This window comes from Artibeus jamaicensis, unplaced genomic scaffold, assembly GCF_021234435.1.
Source record: "Artibeus jamaicensis isolate MK-2021 breed Jamaican fruit bat unplaced genomic scaffold, CSHL_Jam_final contig_519, whole genome shotgun sequence".
Lineage (NCBI taxonomy): Eukaryota > Metazoa > Chordata > Mammalia > Chiroptera > Phyllostomidae > Artibeus > Artibeus jamaicensis.
This window is the reverse complement of record NW_026521871.1, coordinates 8,159,341-8,175,813: the sequence shown is the minus strand read 5'-3', so window position 1 is coordinate 8,175,813 and position 16,473 is coordinate 8,159,341. Positions and strand designations below refer to the sequence as shown.

Genomic DNA, 16,473 nt, shown 5'->3' with positions numbered 1-16,473 from the left:
CATTGATCTTTCATATTGTATTTTTAGTCTTTATTTCATTTATGTCCACTTCAATCTTTATTATTTCCTTCCTTCTGCTTACTCTGCAGCTTTGTTTATTTTTCTTTTTCTAGGTTTTTGTTTATTTTTCTTTTTCTAGGTTTTTTAGGTGTAGTGTTGGATTTTTAATGAGATTATTGTTGCTTCTTGAGGTAAGTCAATAAAGCTGTGAACTTCCATTGTAGGACTGCTTTCTCTGTGGACCATAGATTTGGGGTTGTTGTGTGTTTATTTTTATTTGTATGCAGGTAACTTGATTTCTTCCTTGATCTCATTGTTAACCTATGCATTGTTTAATAACATGTGATTTAGCCTCCATGTGTTTGAATGTTTTTCAGTTTTTTTAATGGTAGTTGATTTTTAGTTTCGTCTCATTGTGGTCAGAAAAGATGCTTGATATGATTTCAATCTTTTTGAATTTATAAAGGCTTATTTTGTGTCCTAACATGTAGTCCGTCTTTGAGAATATTCCAAGTGCACTTGAGAAGAATGTATATTCTGCTGCTTTGGGATGAAATATTCTGTAAGCATCAACTAAATCCATCAGATCCATTGTGCTGTTTAAGGTTGCTGTTGCCTTTTTGATTTTTTAAACAAGTATTATTATTATTTTTTAATCCTCACCGAAGGATATGTTTACTGATTTTAGATGGGGTTGAGGAGAGAGAAAAAACATAGATGTGAAAGAGAAACATTGATAAGTTGTCTCCTGGACATGCCCTGACTGGGGACGAACCTGCAACTTCCTGGTGTATGAGATGACACCCTAACCAACTGACCCACCTGGCCACAGATGGCTTATTGATGTAAATGGCTTATTGATTTGTTGTCTGATGATTGGTCCATTGATATCAATTGGGTGTTATATTCTCTTACTATGACCCTATTGCTGTTGATCGCTTAATGTCCACCAAGATTTTTTTAAAAATATTTAGGTGCTCCTGTGTTGGATGCATATATGTTTACAAGGGTTATAGCCTCTTACTGGATTGATCCCTTTAGTGTTATGTAGTGACTTTCTTTGTCTCTTCTTATGGCTTTTGTTTGGAAGTCTATTTTGTCTTAAATGTTGCTACCCCAACTTTTTTTGTTTCCATTTGGAATATTTTTTAAACATTTTATTTATTCACTTATAGAGAGAGGGGAAGCAAGGGAGAAAGAGAGGAAGAGGAACATCGATGTGTGAGAGAAACATTGATTGGTTGCCTCTTGCATGCCCCCAACTGGGGACCTTACCCACACAACGCAGGCATGTGCCCTGAATAGAAATTGAACTGATTACTTTTCAGTTTGCAGACTGTCGCTCAACCCACTGAGCCAAACCAGCCAGGGCTATGTGGAATATTTTTTATCATCCCTTCACTTTCAGTCTGTGTGTATCTTTTGTTCTGAGATGGGTCTCTTACAGATGGCATATGGGTCATGTTCTTTTTTATCCATTCAGCTACCCTATATTTTTATATTGGAGTGTTTATATATTTATAAATATATTTATCGTCAGTTTATTCTTACCTATGTCTCTCTCAATTTCTTTTCTTTCTTTTTAAAGCAGGCCTTTAACATTTCTTGTTATACTGATATGGTGTTAGTGAACTTCTTGTCTGGGAAGCTCTTTATTTTGCCTTCAATTTTAAATGATAGCCTTGATGGATTGATTAGTCTTGGTCATAGGTTCTTGCTTTTCATCACTTTGAATATTTCATACCAATACCTTTTGGCCTGAAGTGTTTCTCTTGAGAAATCAGCTGACAGCCTTATGGGACCTCCTTTGTGGGTAACTAATTGCTCTTCTCTTGATGTTTTTAATACTATTTGTCTTTATCCTTTGTCATTTTAATTATGCTGTGTCTTAGTGTGGGCCTCTGGGTTCACCTTGATTGGGACTCTCTGTGCTTCCTGAACTTCTGTGGCATTTTCCTTCACCAGGTTAGGGAAGTTTTCAGCTATTACTTCTTCAAATGGGTTCTCTGTTCCTTCCTTACTCTCTTCTTGTTTCGATACCTTTATAAGGCAGATGTTGTTACACTTGATGTTGTCCCAGAGGTTTTTTAGACTTTCCTCACTTTTTAAAATTCTCTCTCTTTCTCTCTGTCTCTCCCTCTCTCTCTCTTTGATGCTCTGCTTGGGTGCTTATTTTATCTTATCCTCTAAGCATGGGAATCACTGTTCCAATCCTCTGTTTCATCTAACCTGCTATTGATTCCTTCTAGTGTATTCTTTATTTCAGGTATTGTATTCTTCACTTCTGACCACTTTTATGGTTTCTATATACTTTGTAATGCTTACTATCTCTTTGTTTAAGTTCTCATTGAGATCATCCATTTTTTCCTTAAGGTCTTTGAGCATCCTCATAACCATTGTTTTAAACTCTGCATCTGGTATTTTGGTTGTTCCCATTTCATTTAATTCTTTTGTGGAGGATTTCTCTTGTTTCATCTGTGGCATATTTCTTTGTCTCCCCATTTTGTCAGTGTGTATTAGGTAGATCTGCTGTGACTCCCAAACTTGTTATGATGGCTTTAAGATGAGAGTGTCTTGTTGGGCTCAGTGGCCAATCTTACAGATCATCTGAGTTTTGTGCTCCAGGAATGTTTCTTGTGTATTATATGCATCCTCTGATTGTAGCTAAGTCTTGAATGCTCTTGGCCCTTTCATGGGTGGAGTTTATCCATCAGGCTGGCTGAGTAGAAGGATAAACCTTGATCACCGTATGTGTGTTGCTGTGCAGGGGCTGCCCCCTGAGGTAGATTTGTTCCCAACAGGGTCTGGTTTTTGCCAGAATCCCCCTTTGGGTGTGGCAAAAGGGTCAAGCTCTGGTGTGAAATGAAGCCCACCAACCCATCCACTTGGGCAAGGTTCAGATACAGGTTGATGTCAGGTGTTGTATGTAGTTGGTCTTGGGCTACCTGTCTGGAGCTACCACACTATTCACTGTTTGTGGCTATGTCTACTGGGCCTGAGTATGTGTGGAATGGGCCAATCTGTGTATAAGGGTTGGCTTCCTCCAGTTTGGAGCTGCAGGCAGATCTGTAAAAAGTCCAAGGCTCCCTAAGGTCTGCCTCCCCCTGAGGTTGCCTGGTTTTTTTTCTCTGGACCCTTCTGAAGAAAGACTGTAGTGTAAGCCCAGGGTGACTGTGCACCATAGCCCCTTCCACAGGTTGTGAGATCAGTAAGGTGAGGCATCTGGGGTTAGGAGGATGGGGCTAGTGGGTCCTGAGGGTCACCCAATCAGGCATTGATGAGGGGAAAGTAGTCTCTACTCCAGAGCCAAACCACTCAGTCTCTACAACTCTAGCTCCCACACAGGAGGGGTGCACTACAGGTTCCGGTTGGGTATAGCCAGCCATCCCCTCAGTAGGAGCAAAAACTCAGCCAGGTGAAGCCACCAGACTTAGGAGGACAGATCAGAAGAGTCTTCCATTGCCCTAACTAGTGTAGCTCATTGGTTGGATGTCGTTCCACAAAGCTCTAGGCCATGTGTCTAATCTTACAGATCATCTGAGTTTTGTGCTCTAGGAATGTTTCTTGTGGATTATGTGCATCCTCTGGTTGTAGTTAAGTCTTGAATGCTCTTGGCCCTTTCATGGGTGGAGTTTATCCTTCAGGCTGGCTGAGTAGAAGGATAAGCCTTGATCACCATTGTGTGTTGCTGTGCAGGGGCTGCCCCCTGAGGTAGATTTGTTCCCAACAGGGTCTGGTTCCTGCCAGAATGCCTAGGTTATGAGCTAGGTCCCTGGTCAGGACATGTGCAAGAGGCAACCAGTTGCTGTTTGTCTCACACATTGATGTTTCTCTCCCTCACTTGTCCCTTCATGTAAGAATAAATACATGAATTTTTTTAAAGTCTCCCATTTGGGGTGATGTTGACCTAGCCCGCATGAGGGGGCCAAGCACTTCATCCTGGTCCCCAACAATAGCCTTTGAGGGACTCACACTCTGAATGTCCTAACTCTGAGTAGCTCTTCCCTCCCCACATGGAACTGAGCTCAGCAGGGCAGGGTATCCAGGACTTGGAAGTCTCCTGTTGGGGGTGGTTCCTGCAATCCTTTAGGAGTGGGGCAAGCCCTTCTTTCCCTTCCTGCAATAGTGTGGAATATGGGCTGAGCTCACAGGAGAAGTATGAGTCCACCTCCCACAATTTAGCCATACAACCCAGCACCCACATACCTGATTCCAGGACAAGGCCTCCCCAGGAGATACATTTCAAAAGGCCCAGCTCTGTGCCCCCACTCTGATCCAATGCATGACTGAACTCAGCAGGACTGGGCTGGCCAACTGATTTAACAGGTGGGGAGGGGAGTCTCCGTTCCAAAGTCACACAGTTCAGTCACTGTCTGAGTCTCTGCCAAGAGCCTCCACAGAAAAAGAGCACCCCAAAGCTCATTGCTGGGTGTAGCCAGCAGACCCCAAAGCTCTTTTTCCCTCGGCAGGAACTACACATAGCAGAGTGGCCCTGCCAGCAATCTGGGGACCGGGCAGTGCACTCCCCAGGCTTGTGCTGTAACAATAGAAGTGCTTGTGACTGTGAAGGTGGTATATCTGTATCTCCAGCAGACTCTCTTCTCTCTTCTCTCCTAGGCGACTGAATCCCCAATGATTTTCACCACCAGATGCTAGGGCTTCTTTTCCTATCTCTGTTATTCTGGATTGGGGATTCCTGCATAGGGTTGAGACCCCCACACTCCTGCAGGGAGGGAGTTTTGCAGCCAAGATAACTCCAGCTTCTCAGCCACCACTTGTGGGTACAGGGGCCAGCTCTTTTCACATTTCTGTGCATCTTACCAGTCTCTCTGGCTTCTCCTATAAATCCTTGGTTATAATATTTCAGTCAGCTGTCCTTCAGTGGGTTATTCAGGTTGATTTGCTCTCTCATGTAGCTGTAAATCAGTTTAGGGCTGGGAACAAATGAGTATAATTTGTTATACTCATTTGTATATGAGTATATACAAATATATATACTGTGGGTATATATATTTGTACCCACAGTAGGTAGACTACTGTGCGGCCATCTTGGAGTGCCCGCCTACCCCGCCCCCTTTTATTTAAAATAATTTACCCAGGATGTTCATTACAGTTACCTACAGAGGTTTTTAAAACTATGGATGCCTGGATCTTACTCCAACAGCCCTAAGAAGGAGAATTGCTATACATGGGGTCTGGACATACGTAGATTAAAAAGCCTCAAATTGTTCTTTCAGACAACTAAGTTTAAGAACCCTGCTCAATTATAGATTCATGACAACTGTTTTGTATGCTTTCCCTTATCCTCAAGTCCCAAGTTTCACTTCTTGCTTTGTCTGGTGAATCTGTGCATGCTAGCTGAACACCTGTATTTCCAGCTTCTTGCTTATTGTTTCCTCTTGAATGTCCTGGTGTCACCTTATAAACACTGTACAAAGTTTAATTTCCTCTTCAGACTAGAGCATTCTACTGACTTTCCAACTTCTTCTATTGCTTCATCATTCTCCCAAGCACCCTAGCTCAGCTTCCTGGTATCTTGTCTGAGTCTTCTCTCTTTCTTGCCTCCAGTAGTTGTGTCATCTACACCATTTGCCCTCTTTACCTGCTACTGCTTGTTTTCCCTGTGCCAACCTAGGGTATTATAGCAGTTGTCTACTTCCGGCCATCCTTCTGTTCCAGATTCACTTATGTCATTCCCCGGCTTTTAAAAGCCCTAGTGACTGTGCCATATTGTCGAATAAAGTCTGGAATCGTTAACTGTGCACTTCAGGCCCTAAAAAAGGTGAACTCAATTCAACCTCTTTATTTTATTTCCCATTACTTCCCTTATATATGTTAAACTATTAGACTAGATTATTTAGAGGTAAGATGATATATGGAAAAGTTCTTTTGAATCTAGCACTGTCACTTGGCAAAGGTATGATATGCAGCAAGTTGCTTTAGCCTCCAACCTTAGTTTTCTCACTTGTAAAATAGGACATAAAATAACCATTTGCATAGTTCGTCATTAGTAGTTAACATGTATAGTGTGCTTGGCATGAGGCCTGCCACCTGGAGGGCCTTGAAATACATTCTTTGCTTAACCTCTTCAGTCTTTTCCAGCTGCTCTCCTTAGATTTGTGCTTTCTCATATCCTTCTCTTTTTGTTTCTTTGTTCATGCCATTGTCTCTGCCTTTCCTTCCATTTTCCTTCCAAAAAAAAGAGAAAATCATAGTCTTTTTTTTAACCCTTTTCATAAATCTTTCCCATGCCCTTGTCCATTCCCAGTTCCCATAGTGTTTTGTCCCTCTTGTAGCATTTGTGAAAGTTTCCCCTTTTGTTATGTTAAGTATTCAGTTTTCTCTAAATCTAAATCTCAAGGACAAGAACCTAGTTGTAATCATCTTGTTTTTCTTCCTTTATTCTCATCATACTGCTTTGTAGCCAGTAGGTTCTCAGTGAATATTGAACCAAACAGGTAAAGCCAAAGAACTACCACTCCTAGGTGAATTGAAAAATAAGTCCAAGAGCAGTATTCCACAATATGCTAGAGAAAGTGGTAAATGAATCTACATATCTAGAGGAAGGAATTCTCCCACCAAATAAAAAGGTAGAAACAGGATTCCTGGGAGAGATAGTAGCTGATTCTGAGGCTAGGGCAGGAAGTACACAGATTGAGCCTAGAAGATTTATCATACCGGAAAGCACTGAAAGCACAAGACTGCTGTGTTTTCATCAGAAGGACTCTGGAATTAATGTGGAGTTCTGACTGATCAAAGGTGGGCCAATTTGAGCATCAAATAACAGTAGCAGTGGATTGGAATGTATAAAATTTGTTTAAATCCATGAATGCACAATGATTCTAAACAAGAAAAGAAAGATATTTAAGCACGTATGGAAGAAGTTAGGAAACCCATTTTATCTTTCTGAAGATGGATAAGTAAAGAGAAAGGCTAGGAATTACACCTGAGATAAACTTTTTGTAACTGAACTCAACTCACAAATGAAGAATGATACAGTATCAACTCAAAAATATTTTTGTAATCAAGAGTATTTGTCTATTCAGCCAACTTTTTCTGCCTCTCTTTTAACTTGAAGAAAAAGGTCTTTGAATTAGAAACTGTATAAAGCAAAAATTTAGGAGTAAAAGTTCAGTGACTCTTGTATCTTAGATTGCAGTCAAAAGGAAATTGAGCAGCCCTGGCCAGTGTGGCTTGGTCAGTTGGTTGGAGTGTCATCCCATAACCTGCAGGTTGCAGTCCAGGCACATATGATCCTCAGGCTGGGTGCGTATGGGAGGTAGCGGGTCAATGTTTCTTTCTCACATCATTGTTTCTCTCTCTCCCTTCCTCTCCCTCTAAAAGCAATGAAAAAATGTCCTTGTGTGAGGGTTAGAAAAGAAAAAAACAGAATTAAGCAAAGAATTAATTCCCCAGCTTGGGGAATTATTAACACCTCTAAGGGAAATGTTAACACCTTTCATTTAGGTCTTGTTTATTTATTTGTTTGTATATTTATTTATATTATTTTTTAATTGACTTTAAAGAGAGAAAAAGAGAAACATTGATTGGTATTCTGCCTATTTATGCATTCATTGGTTGATTCTTCTGTTTGCCTTGACCCAACATTGAACCTGCAACCTTGGTCTACGGGAATGATCCTCCTGATGAGCCATCTGGCCAAGGCCTAGGTCTTGTTTTTTTAAAAGTTTCTTGGGTTTTTATGGTCTTCATCATTAAACTTCTGTTATTGCCTGTCATTTCAAGAGATCCTTCAAACTACTCTAGTATAGATTGCCTTCAGTAGTATAGCAGCCCTGAATTGCCCAGCCAGTGTTAGCCCTTGGTTTATCTCACAGTTATTACATCAGTCCAATTGATGGCCTTTCAGATGCTATATCTGAGTGACAGAAATCACGATGTAACATACTAGTTTGCCAGCTTAGCACTGTAACTAACTCGCTTTACCTATCTAGAAAAAAGAAAACAAAAAACTATTATTAATTTAAATATTTTGTTAAAGTGTCAGTTTTACCGGATCTTTTGTATTGTGCTTCTGTATTTATTGTAGCCTGTTTATAGTAAATTTCTGGGTGAGCCATAGAATTGGAATAATATGTCCATCCTTTTCCTGTCTTCTGCCACTGAAAGGTGGGAGTTAGGTGTTTCTTGAAATTGGAGATGAACCTTGCCATTCTCAAAGTGAGAGGCAAGCAGTTTCACCCCTGAGCAATGGAAGCTGTAAAATATTAACCAGACATGTTCTTTGACATATTCAATAAGCCTTTATTAAATAAATGCCTGCTTTGTGCCAGAAGCAGACAATCCTTGCTGCCCTCAAAGAGTTGAATCTAACTGGTGAGACAGGTATTGTATAAATGATAAATATTCAAGATGCAGTGTCTTTAGTGTTATAATGAGTACATATCGGAGGCTCTGGAACACCTAACTCAGACAGTGAGCTTTGGTGAAGGAACTAGAAAGTCTGAGCCTAGAGGAGAAGTAGCATTTGGTCATGCAGGCCAGAGGATAAAGGACATTCACTGATAAAGAGGACAGCTTGTATAAAAGGCATGGGATTGTGAAAAGCAAGGTATTTGGAGATGGAGGTAGCTTTTTTCTTATATAGGATATTTTTGGTAGCAGGAGGGAGGATAAGGCCTGAAAGGAAGGAAGGAGCTAGGTGGTCATGGTCATAACTGTTATGTTAGACAGAGTTTAGAAGATGGTCCCATACATGGTTCTTGATAATGTGTTAGAACTTTTCATATAATAAATTAATGAAAATCAGTATTGAGTAAAGTGTGCTAAATTAATTAAATTTAATGTGCACTTTCAAATGACAGAGTAATATTACTTCATGCTTATAGTACCATCTTGATGATTCATGGGCCTGATTACTTAATAAGTTACTCTTCTATAAGCATATTTGCTCTATTTACATATTCGCTCTATTCTTTAAAGTCAGTTTTATTGAGATACAGTTTTCCTACAACATCAATTTTACATGTACAATTCAATGAGTTTTTGCAAATGTATACAGTTATATAACCACTAGTCTTCTAATCTTAATATAGTATATTTCACTTTTAAGTAGAGTTTGGTAAACTAAATAAATTAACTCTTTGAACCCTGGAAGGTGTAATATCTGAAGAATAGAGAAACAAAAAACTCTACTTTTAAACCATCCAAAAAAAACTTTATTTTTCCTATCAAACCCACACACAAAGAGAAGCTTTCTGTACAAGTGCTACTTTGGGGGACTTTTGCCTTTTGAAATCTTCAGGAGGAAAAGAAGCAAGTAAGAAGCAATTGTAAGAAGTTGTCTACATGACTGGTGTAATGTTAAATGAAGATGTTTGGGGGAAGAAACAACCACCAGGAAAACAAAAATCAGAATTTTAAATCCTAAACTGGAAACTTAGTCTTGAAGTCTGACAAACAGTTCTGATACTTAACAGCAGAGAGTTGTAGAAACAGTTCTACTTGTCTGAGGACTTTGTTTTCTCACTCATGAAAAGAGGAGTTTAATAGCATATTCTAAGCTATCTTATGTGGAATGTTAGAGTTTTGTGAGATGTAGATAGAAGTTATAGATTGTAGACAGGAAAATTAGGAATAAGGGCCAAATTTTAACCTGGGGAATAGTTGGACTTAGGTTTGCTGCCGGTAAATAAAGGATTTAAGTGCATTTTCCCCCTCAGTTATATTTCTGTCTATTCAATTGACCTTTTATTGATTTGTTAGAGCATTGGAGGTTAGGACACTTTTCAAAATGAAATTCTACCTGTAATCGTGATTCATTATGGGTAGGGATAAGTTTCTCCAGGGGAATGAATATTGTCATTAAACCACCCAATTTATTTTTCCTGCAGAAGTTATTACATATGATAATAAAATATATGTCTGCAGATGTGAGGCATGAAAATTTATATATTTAAACAATTATTTTATTCATCTTATCTGTTTGTTTTAACCAGTTACCCATGGGTGTATTGTTTCCACAATAAAACTTTTTCTACCAGATGGTATGGAAGCCCGACTCCGCTCAGAGTGAGTATAATTCAGTGTGATAAAGTTTTTGCATTGTTTACCTTGGTTAATAATATTCTAGACTAGATGATGGTGTACTGTTAATACTTTAGGATTACTCTAACAATGTTAGAAAATTTGTGTAGTACTTTCCTCTGTTTAATTGTTTTTCATATTAGTTGTAATTCTAGTAAGTAGTAATGGAGGCACAGGTCATTTTGTTTTCTAATTTAACTTTACAGTTTATATTTTGATAGGTAATTCATTGTTTCCCAAAATATTTACAACATATAAATTATTGGTGTGTGATAACTATTGATTTTGATCTGCATTTAATATAGAACTTCTTATATTATGATTGCCTTTGGTATTAATAACAGTATTAAAATCTTATAGAATCTTAAGGATGTTGATATAGTTAGTAGCCTATTTTGGTGGGAGTTTTTGGAGGAATTTTTCAATGCTGTTATTTTTTTAAAAGATTACTTAGAGAAGGACAAACTTAAAGGGGAAAAATTAGTCAGAGTCTAAATATTAATATGTAAATAAGTACATTCTAATTTGTACTTTTCACAGATTATCATTATGAAGTATTGGAGGAAGCTAAACAGTCTTTAAACTTAAGCATTTTTTATTATAGGGGATACCTTGAATATGCTAGAAGTTTGCTTCTTTACCTAACATAATATTTTCTGTTTCTCAAAAAGCAGAGAGAAAGATCTGAGGGTGGGGAGTTGAGAGAAGCAAAGTCGAAGGTAAAGTAGATTAGTCAGGGAAGAGAGGGAAGAAGAAAGCAGAGAGAGGCCTCCTATTACTATGATAGTCTGCGTATTTGTTAGAATTATATATCATATGTTAGTACAAAACAACCAATTCTTTTTTTAGCTTCCGTGATATCTCAAGCAAAGCAGAAATTTTAAAACATTATAAATTTAAACCATTAATGTTTTCTATTCTGTTATAGTTTATTAAAAATAAAATTAACTTTGGGAACTTCAATGTGACTCACCTTTTATAAGTCAAGAATTGAGATTTGAAAAATAAGAGTAACTATTAATCAACTAATGAAATAATGGCTTCTTAAAGATACTGATATTTGAACAGTGTCGTTAGCAGCCCTGGCTGGTATGGCTCAGTGGATTGAGCACCGGCTTGCACACCAAAGATATTACTATTTATATTTGATAATGAGATTTTTCTTTCATTTAGTCAAAAGCTTTGGGCAGTTACATAAAGGGTCATCTGTGTTCTCAGGTTTCACCTTGTAGGGCACGTGAATTTTTTCAGTATATTTCAAAGAATTGTGTCCCTATCTCTCTTGTTTCCCCAATGCTTTCTATCTTTGCCCCATTTCCTTCTTGTTGTTTGGTTTTTCTTATGTGGTTAAATGTTAGCACCATTTAAAATTTACTGCTAATTTCATTGTACATAATGTGGTTGATTTTCTCGATAAGATGAATTTTGAACAGGCAAGTCTCTAGAGCTGGAGGAAGATGAGGAGGATAGTCCAGTTCAAGGCCGGACCCTACCTGTCCTGTGACTTGATCAGGCCTTCGTTTTCTCATTTGAAAATGAAGATAATAATAGTACCTATTTAGCAGGTATTTTATGGGGAGAGTTAAGCAAGATTGTGTACATAAAGAGCTTCTCACATAATGCCTGGCATATAATAAGCACATGGTGTTTCTGTTATTGTAATCTAATATTTTTTAGCAATCAAGGTGATTTTAGAAATGCCAGAATACTTAAGAGTTTAAGGTATATTATATACATAACATTTAATGCTTTAAAGGTCTTCAGTGGTTCTGAAAAAGTTGATTCTTTTTCTTCCTTGATTTTTATTATATTGCACAAATAAATTTTAATTGATAAAAAGCGAATCTTAACCACCCTGATACTAAATAATGATTTTTCTTTTCTGCCTTTTCTGTTGCATATGAACTTTTTCCATAATTGAAATAGAATACACTCATATCTAAGAGTTTTTATAAAATACAAATATATCACTTATAAAATGTTTTGCTTGTTTTTTTGGCCTTTTGTTTGTTATGATTTTCATGAGAACAGAAAAAAAGTTGTACTTGGGTCACTAAGAAAAGTGGATTTTTTAAAAAATCATTAACACCATTTGCTTCTAAAGACTTTTTAAAGTTCATTTCCTAACATGTGCATACTTCCACATAAAAGGATGTATACCCAAAATGGTCTTGTCTGGGTGCGGGCATTGAGTAGTTTTTATTTATTTCCTCATGCTTTACACATTTTACATAATCAGTATGTATTACTTATATGGTCAAGAAGAAGAAACTTATGTTTAAAATGTCTGCTCCAGTTTTATGGGATAAAGAAAAACTAAAGTTGTAGATACTTTTTTAAAGATTTTATTTATTTATTTTAGAGAGATGGGGAAGGGAGGGAGTGAAACATCAATGTGTGGTTGCCTCTAGCACACCCCATACTGGGAATATGGCCTGCAACCCAGGCATTTGCCCTGACTGGGAATCAAACTGGTGATGATGCTTTAGTTCACAAGCCTGTGCTCAGTCCACTGAGCTACACCAGCCAGGGCCTATACATACTTTTTTAAACCTTCATTAGGTACCAGCTTTGCTAGGATCTTATGATAGGTTCTGGGGATACAAGAGTGAGTTAGTCACAGTGCTGGGGAACAGAGGCGTGAAATCAAAGAAGCAAAGTAAAGGGTTTTGAGGTCTCGGAGTCTGTACAGTATATCATCATAGTTGCTCATAGGGAAGGTGGGTACTAGTACTTAATACTCCTTTTGATTCAGCATTTTAGTGTATGAATTGAAACAGTTCTTAGGGTGTTTGTACTTACTACAATGGGATTAGAATTATCATTCCTACTTCTAAGTCCTGAAAGATCAGTTTCTAAGGAGCTGACACATGATTAACCAATTGAATCTAGGAATTTTACCCAGTAGACCGTCAGTCAAGCTAAATGACCTCTAGGATATGGAGTGATTAGCAACTGGTAGGGAAGATGGGTGGCATTCTTGGTTTTGCTTCTCTACTCATCCCCAACCCACATACAGTATCTTACAGGACGTTGTAAGGTAGGAACCGTGTCTACCTTAGCTGCTGTGTCCTCATGGGAGTGGTAGTAGTGATCAAGTGCTGCTATATCCTAGGTACTGTTTTAAGCTCTTTATTTATACAGTATTAGCACATTTAATACTCACAATAACCGCATAGAGTTGGTTTTATGGTTATTCCCATTGTATGGATGGGAAAGTTGAGGCCTATATATTTGCCCAATTTTACACAGTTGGTAAATAGAACCAGAATTTGGACCCAGTCAGTATAACTTCTGAGCCTGCATGCTTAACTGTTACACAGTACTGCCTCTCTGTCACTAGTACTTTATAAGGCCAAAAGACAATTAGTACCAATTAATACTGTCTGTTTACTGTTTAGTTTTAAGGGGTATACCGAGTTTAGTTTTATACCTACATCTGAGCTTTCAGTTGTTAGCTGTGTGAGGTGGCTGGGTGGAGTAGTACTACTGTTTTGATTAGCTAAAGTTGTTCTCCATTAGACTAAACTTCCAGATGATAGCTTTCTTTTCAATAGAACTTTCCTATTTTAAGACTTTCCATGTAGGAGTATTTAATTTTAAAAGAATTTATTTATTTCAAAATTAAAAGTAGGTAATTTTAAGAAGTGCTTCTTTTCCACATTTCCATATGACCAAGGAATTCACCATAGCCCTTACTTAAGTAGAGGATCCTTGAAGGGCATTTAATACCTTTTGGATTTTGAATTGTGTTTAGAAATGTATTTTGTGTGAAAGGTGGGTTTGTGTATTATCTTGTTTTCTAAGAACTCTATACACTTATGAAGGATTAAAAAATAATTCACATCCTTTTAATTATATGAAGGTAATTATATGTCAGCCTTGGGCTTTAAGATATTCTGGTACCATCATACTATTTCCTCTGTTGGCCAGAAATTAGATAACAGTTCTAAATTTTACTTTTCAGTGTCATCCATGCTCCATTACCAAGTCCTGTTGACAAAGTAAGTTGCTAATGAATATTTTTTCCAAACTAACTGAGCTACATTGCTTTGTTTATAATATGCTTCACCTAGAAAATTATTTCTCTTTTGTAACAAAATCTATAGAGTATATATGGCTATGTAGTTACTGTAGTCTTCTGATATTCAGTATCTGGAGAATTTAGGATGGGTGCTTCTGTTGATGCAGAAGGTATTAATTCTGGAATAAGAAAAGGCTGTAAATTTGTGATTTGGTTTATTAAGGAACATTTTCATGAGTAGCACCATTGTTTCGTCACCATGCTTATGAATCTCAAACTGGTTAAATGATCATACCATTGAAAAATTTTAGATATAGGACAGCAGTATTTTGAAAACTAAGGGAACTGGTTAATTTGAAAAATAATTTTTTATTTTGCATTTTTCAGTAAATAGGCATTTTAAGGACTTGGTTTGGCTTTAATGTCTCATAAATATTTTGTGCGATTGTTGACACTATGTCATTTTGTTTCTAGGTTGCTGCTAACACTCCAAGTATGTACTCTCAGGAACTATTCCAGCTTTCTCAGTATCTACAGGTAAAAGTAAATCTTGAGAATTCTTATTAGTATTTAAAAGCAAAATTAAACAGCTTAGGTTTGATTTTGTTAGTTCACAAATATAGTCTAAAGAAATATTGATTGGATACAAGTACAAAATAAGTATCTTTTTTTTTGCTGCCCATCCACTGTGCTGAGTAACATCAACATGTCATAAATATCTTTTCAAAGTTAAAAAAATTAATAGGTCTGATGAAGAAAGGATAAAAAGAATTATCCTTGAAGGAAGAATTGTTAAGTCTAGAGAAGCTATGATTCTTTACATTTTACATAAGAAGTTTTTTCCTTCTAAGAAGAGAAAATTCCAAAAAAAGTTCTTTATCTATGGATGACTTTTAAATAAAATTAAACCTGGAGGAATGTTGGTTGCTTATAATAGCAAATAATTATATAGCACTTACTATATGCCAGACTCTAGTCTAGCACTTCACCTAATTAATTCATTTAGTCCTTACAACAGTCTTATGAGGTATCTATTTTATTCCCATTCTTATAGATAGGATAACTGAGGGACAGGAAGGTTAAACAATTTACACAATATCACATACCTAATATGTGGTACAGTTGAAATTTGGACCCAGGCAGTCAGACCTCACAGTGTCTGTGTTACTGACTGGGCTGCACTGCTGAATCTATAAAAATATTTCTTGATAGGGCAGATACTTGGAATGGAATTTAAAACCATACTTAATGAAGATCTCATGGAGGGTTAGCAACAGGGGAGTGGGAGAAGAAGGAGAAGGGGGGAGAAGGTACAGAAAATAAGTAGCATAGACAGTAGGTAGAAAATAGATAGGGGGAGGGTAAGAATAGTGTGGGAAATACAGAATCTAAAGGACTTGAGACACATGGTCATAAACTAAAGGGCGAGAATGGTAGGGGTGGGGGGTGCAGGGTGGAGGGGAATGAATGGGGGAATAGAATAACTATAATGGCATAATCAATAAAATAAAAAATTTTAAAAAAGAGCCATACAAATCTCTAAAAAGGAAACAAATACTATTTTTTCCCTAGTTTTGGGAGATTTGGGCTGGATTATGGTTCTTATTCTGGTGAGGGATCATGGTTAAGGAAAACCCTGGATCAGGAATTTAGAGATTGCATTGCAGTTTTTATCTTGGTTTGGCTACTCAATGAGTTCTGTGGCCCTGGGTGAACCATTTTACATGAGTAGGTCTTCAGTTGCCCTTTGTTTAAAACAATAGGACTAAACCAGTAGTCCTGGGTCCCTACATTCTTTTATAGGAATCAATCAGCAAGAACTGTTCTACCTCAGTTAAGAATGTATACATCTGTGAAAAGGAACAAAATTATCATTGTGTTTTAATCAGATCTTATCTTTCACTGGGCATAATGTAATGGTGCATGGAAAAGCAGCTTTATACACTTACAGTTTACCAGTAGAGGGTTTCAAAGCATAGACTCTAGCCAGAATTCCCTGGACTTGGTCTGTAGCTTTAACTTCTGACCCTTTGAGAAAGTTGTTTAACCCTTTTGTGCCTCATTTTTCTCATCTGTGATATGGGTATAGTAATAACACCTCACAGGACTGTGAAGAATAAATAAATTGGTATATGTAAGACACTTAAAATAGTGTCTAGCACATGGAATATGTGCCATAAATGTTAGTAGTTGTTTACCATTTAGTAGAAAGTCTCATTAATTGATCTAGCTCTCTCATGTAGAGAAGTGGAAGTAAACTTTGAGATTAATTTAGTCTAACCTTCATTTTTCATAAGAGTAATCTGGGGCTCATATAGGTAAAATGATTTCACAAGGCCATACCTACTGTTATTAGTCATCGTGGACAATGAATCTAACACCCTGACTCACTCCAGTACACC

The 16,473-nt window shown here is 37.3% G+C and overlaps 1 protein-coding gene across 40 annotated transcripts in view; it reads left to right on the top strand.

The window, feature by feature from the left end:
• Nucleotides 1-16,473, top strand: part of SLMAP (sarcolemma associated protein) — a 155,112-nt gene that overhangs the window by 65,148 nt on the left and 73,491 nt on the right. For all 40 annotated transcript variants that reach the window (XM_037137353.2, XM_053669439.1, XM_037137344.2 and 37 more), the window contains exons 4-6: nt 9,960-10,032; nt 14,015-14,051; nt 14,546-14,608. In XM_037137353.2, coding sequence (XP_036993248.2) covers nt 9,960-10,032; nt 14,015-14,051; nt 14,546-14,608 — 173 coding nt within the window. The remainder of the gene's footprint in view (nt 1-9,959; nt 10,033-14,014; nt 14,052-14,545; nt 14,609-16,473) is intronic.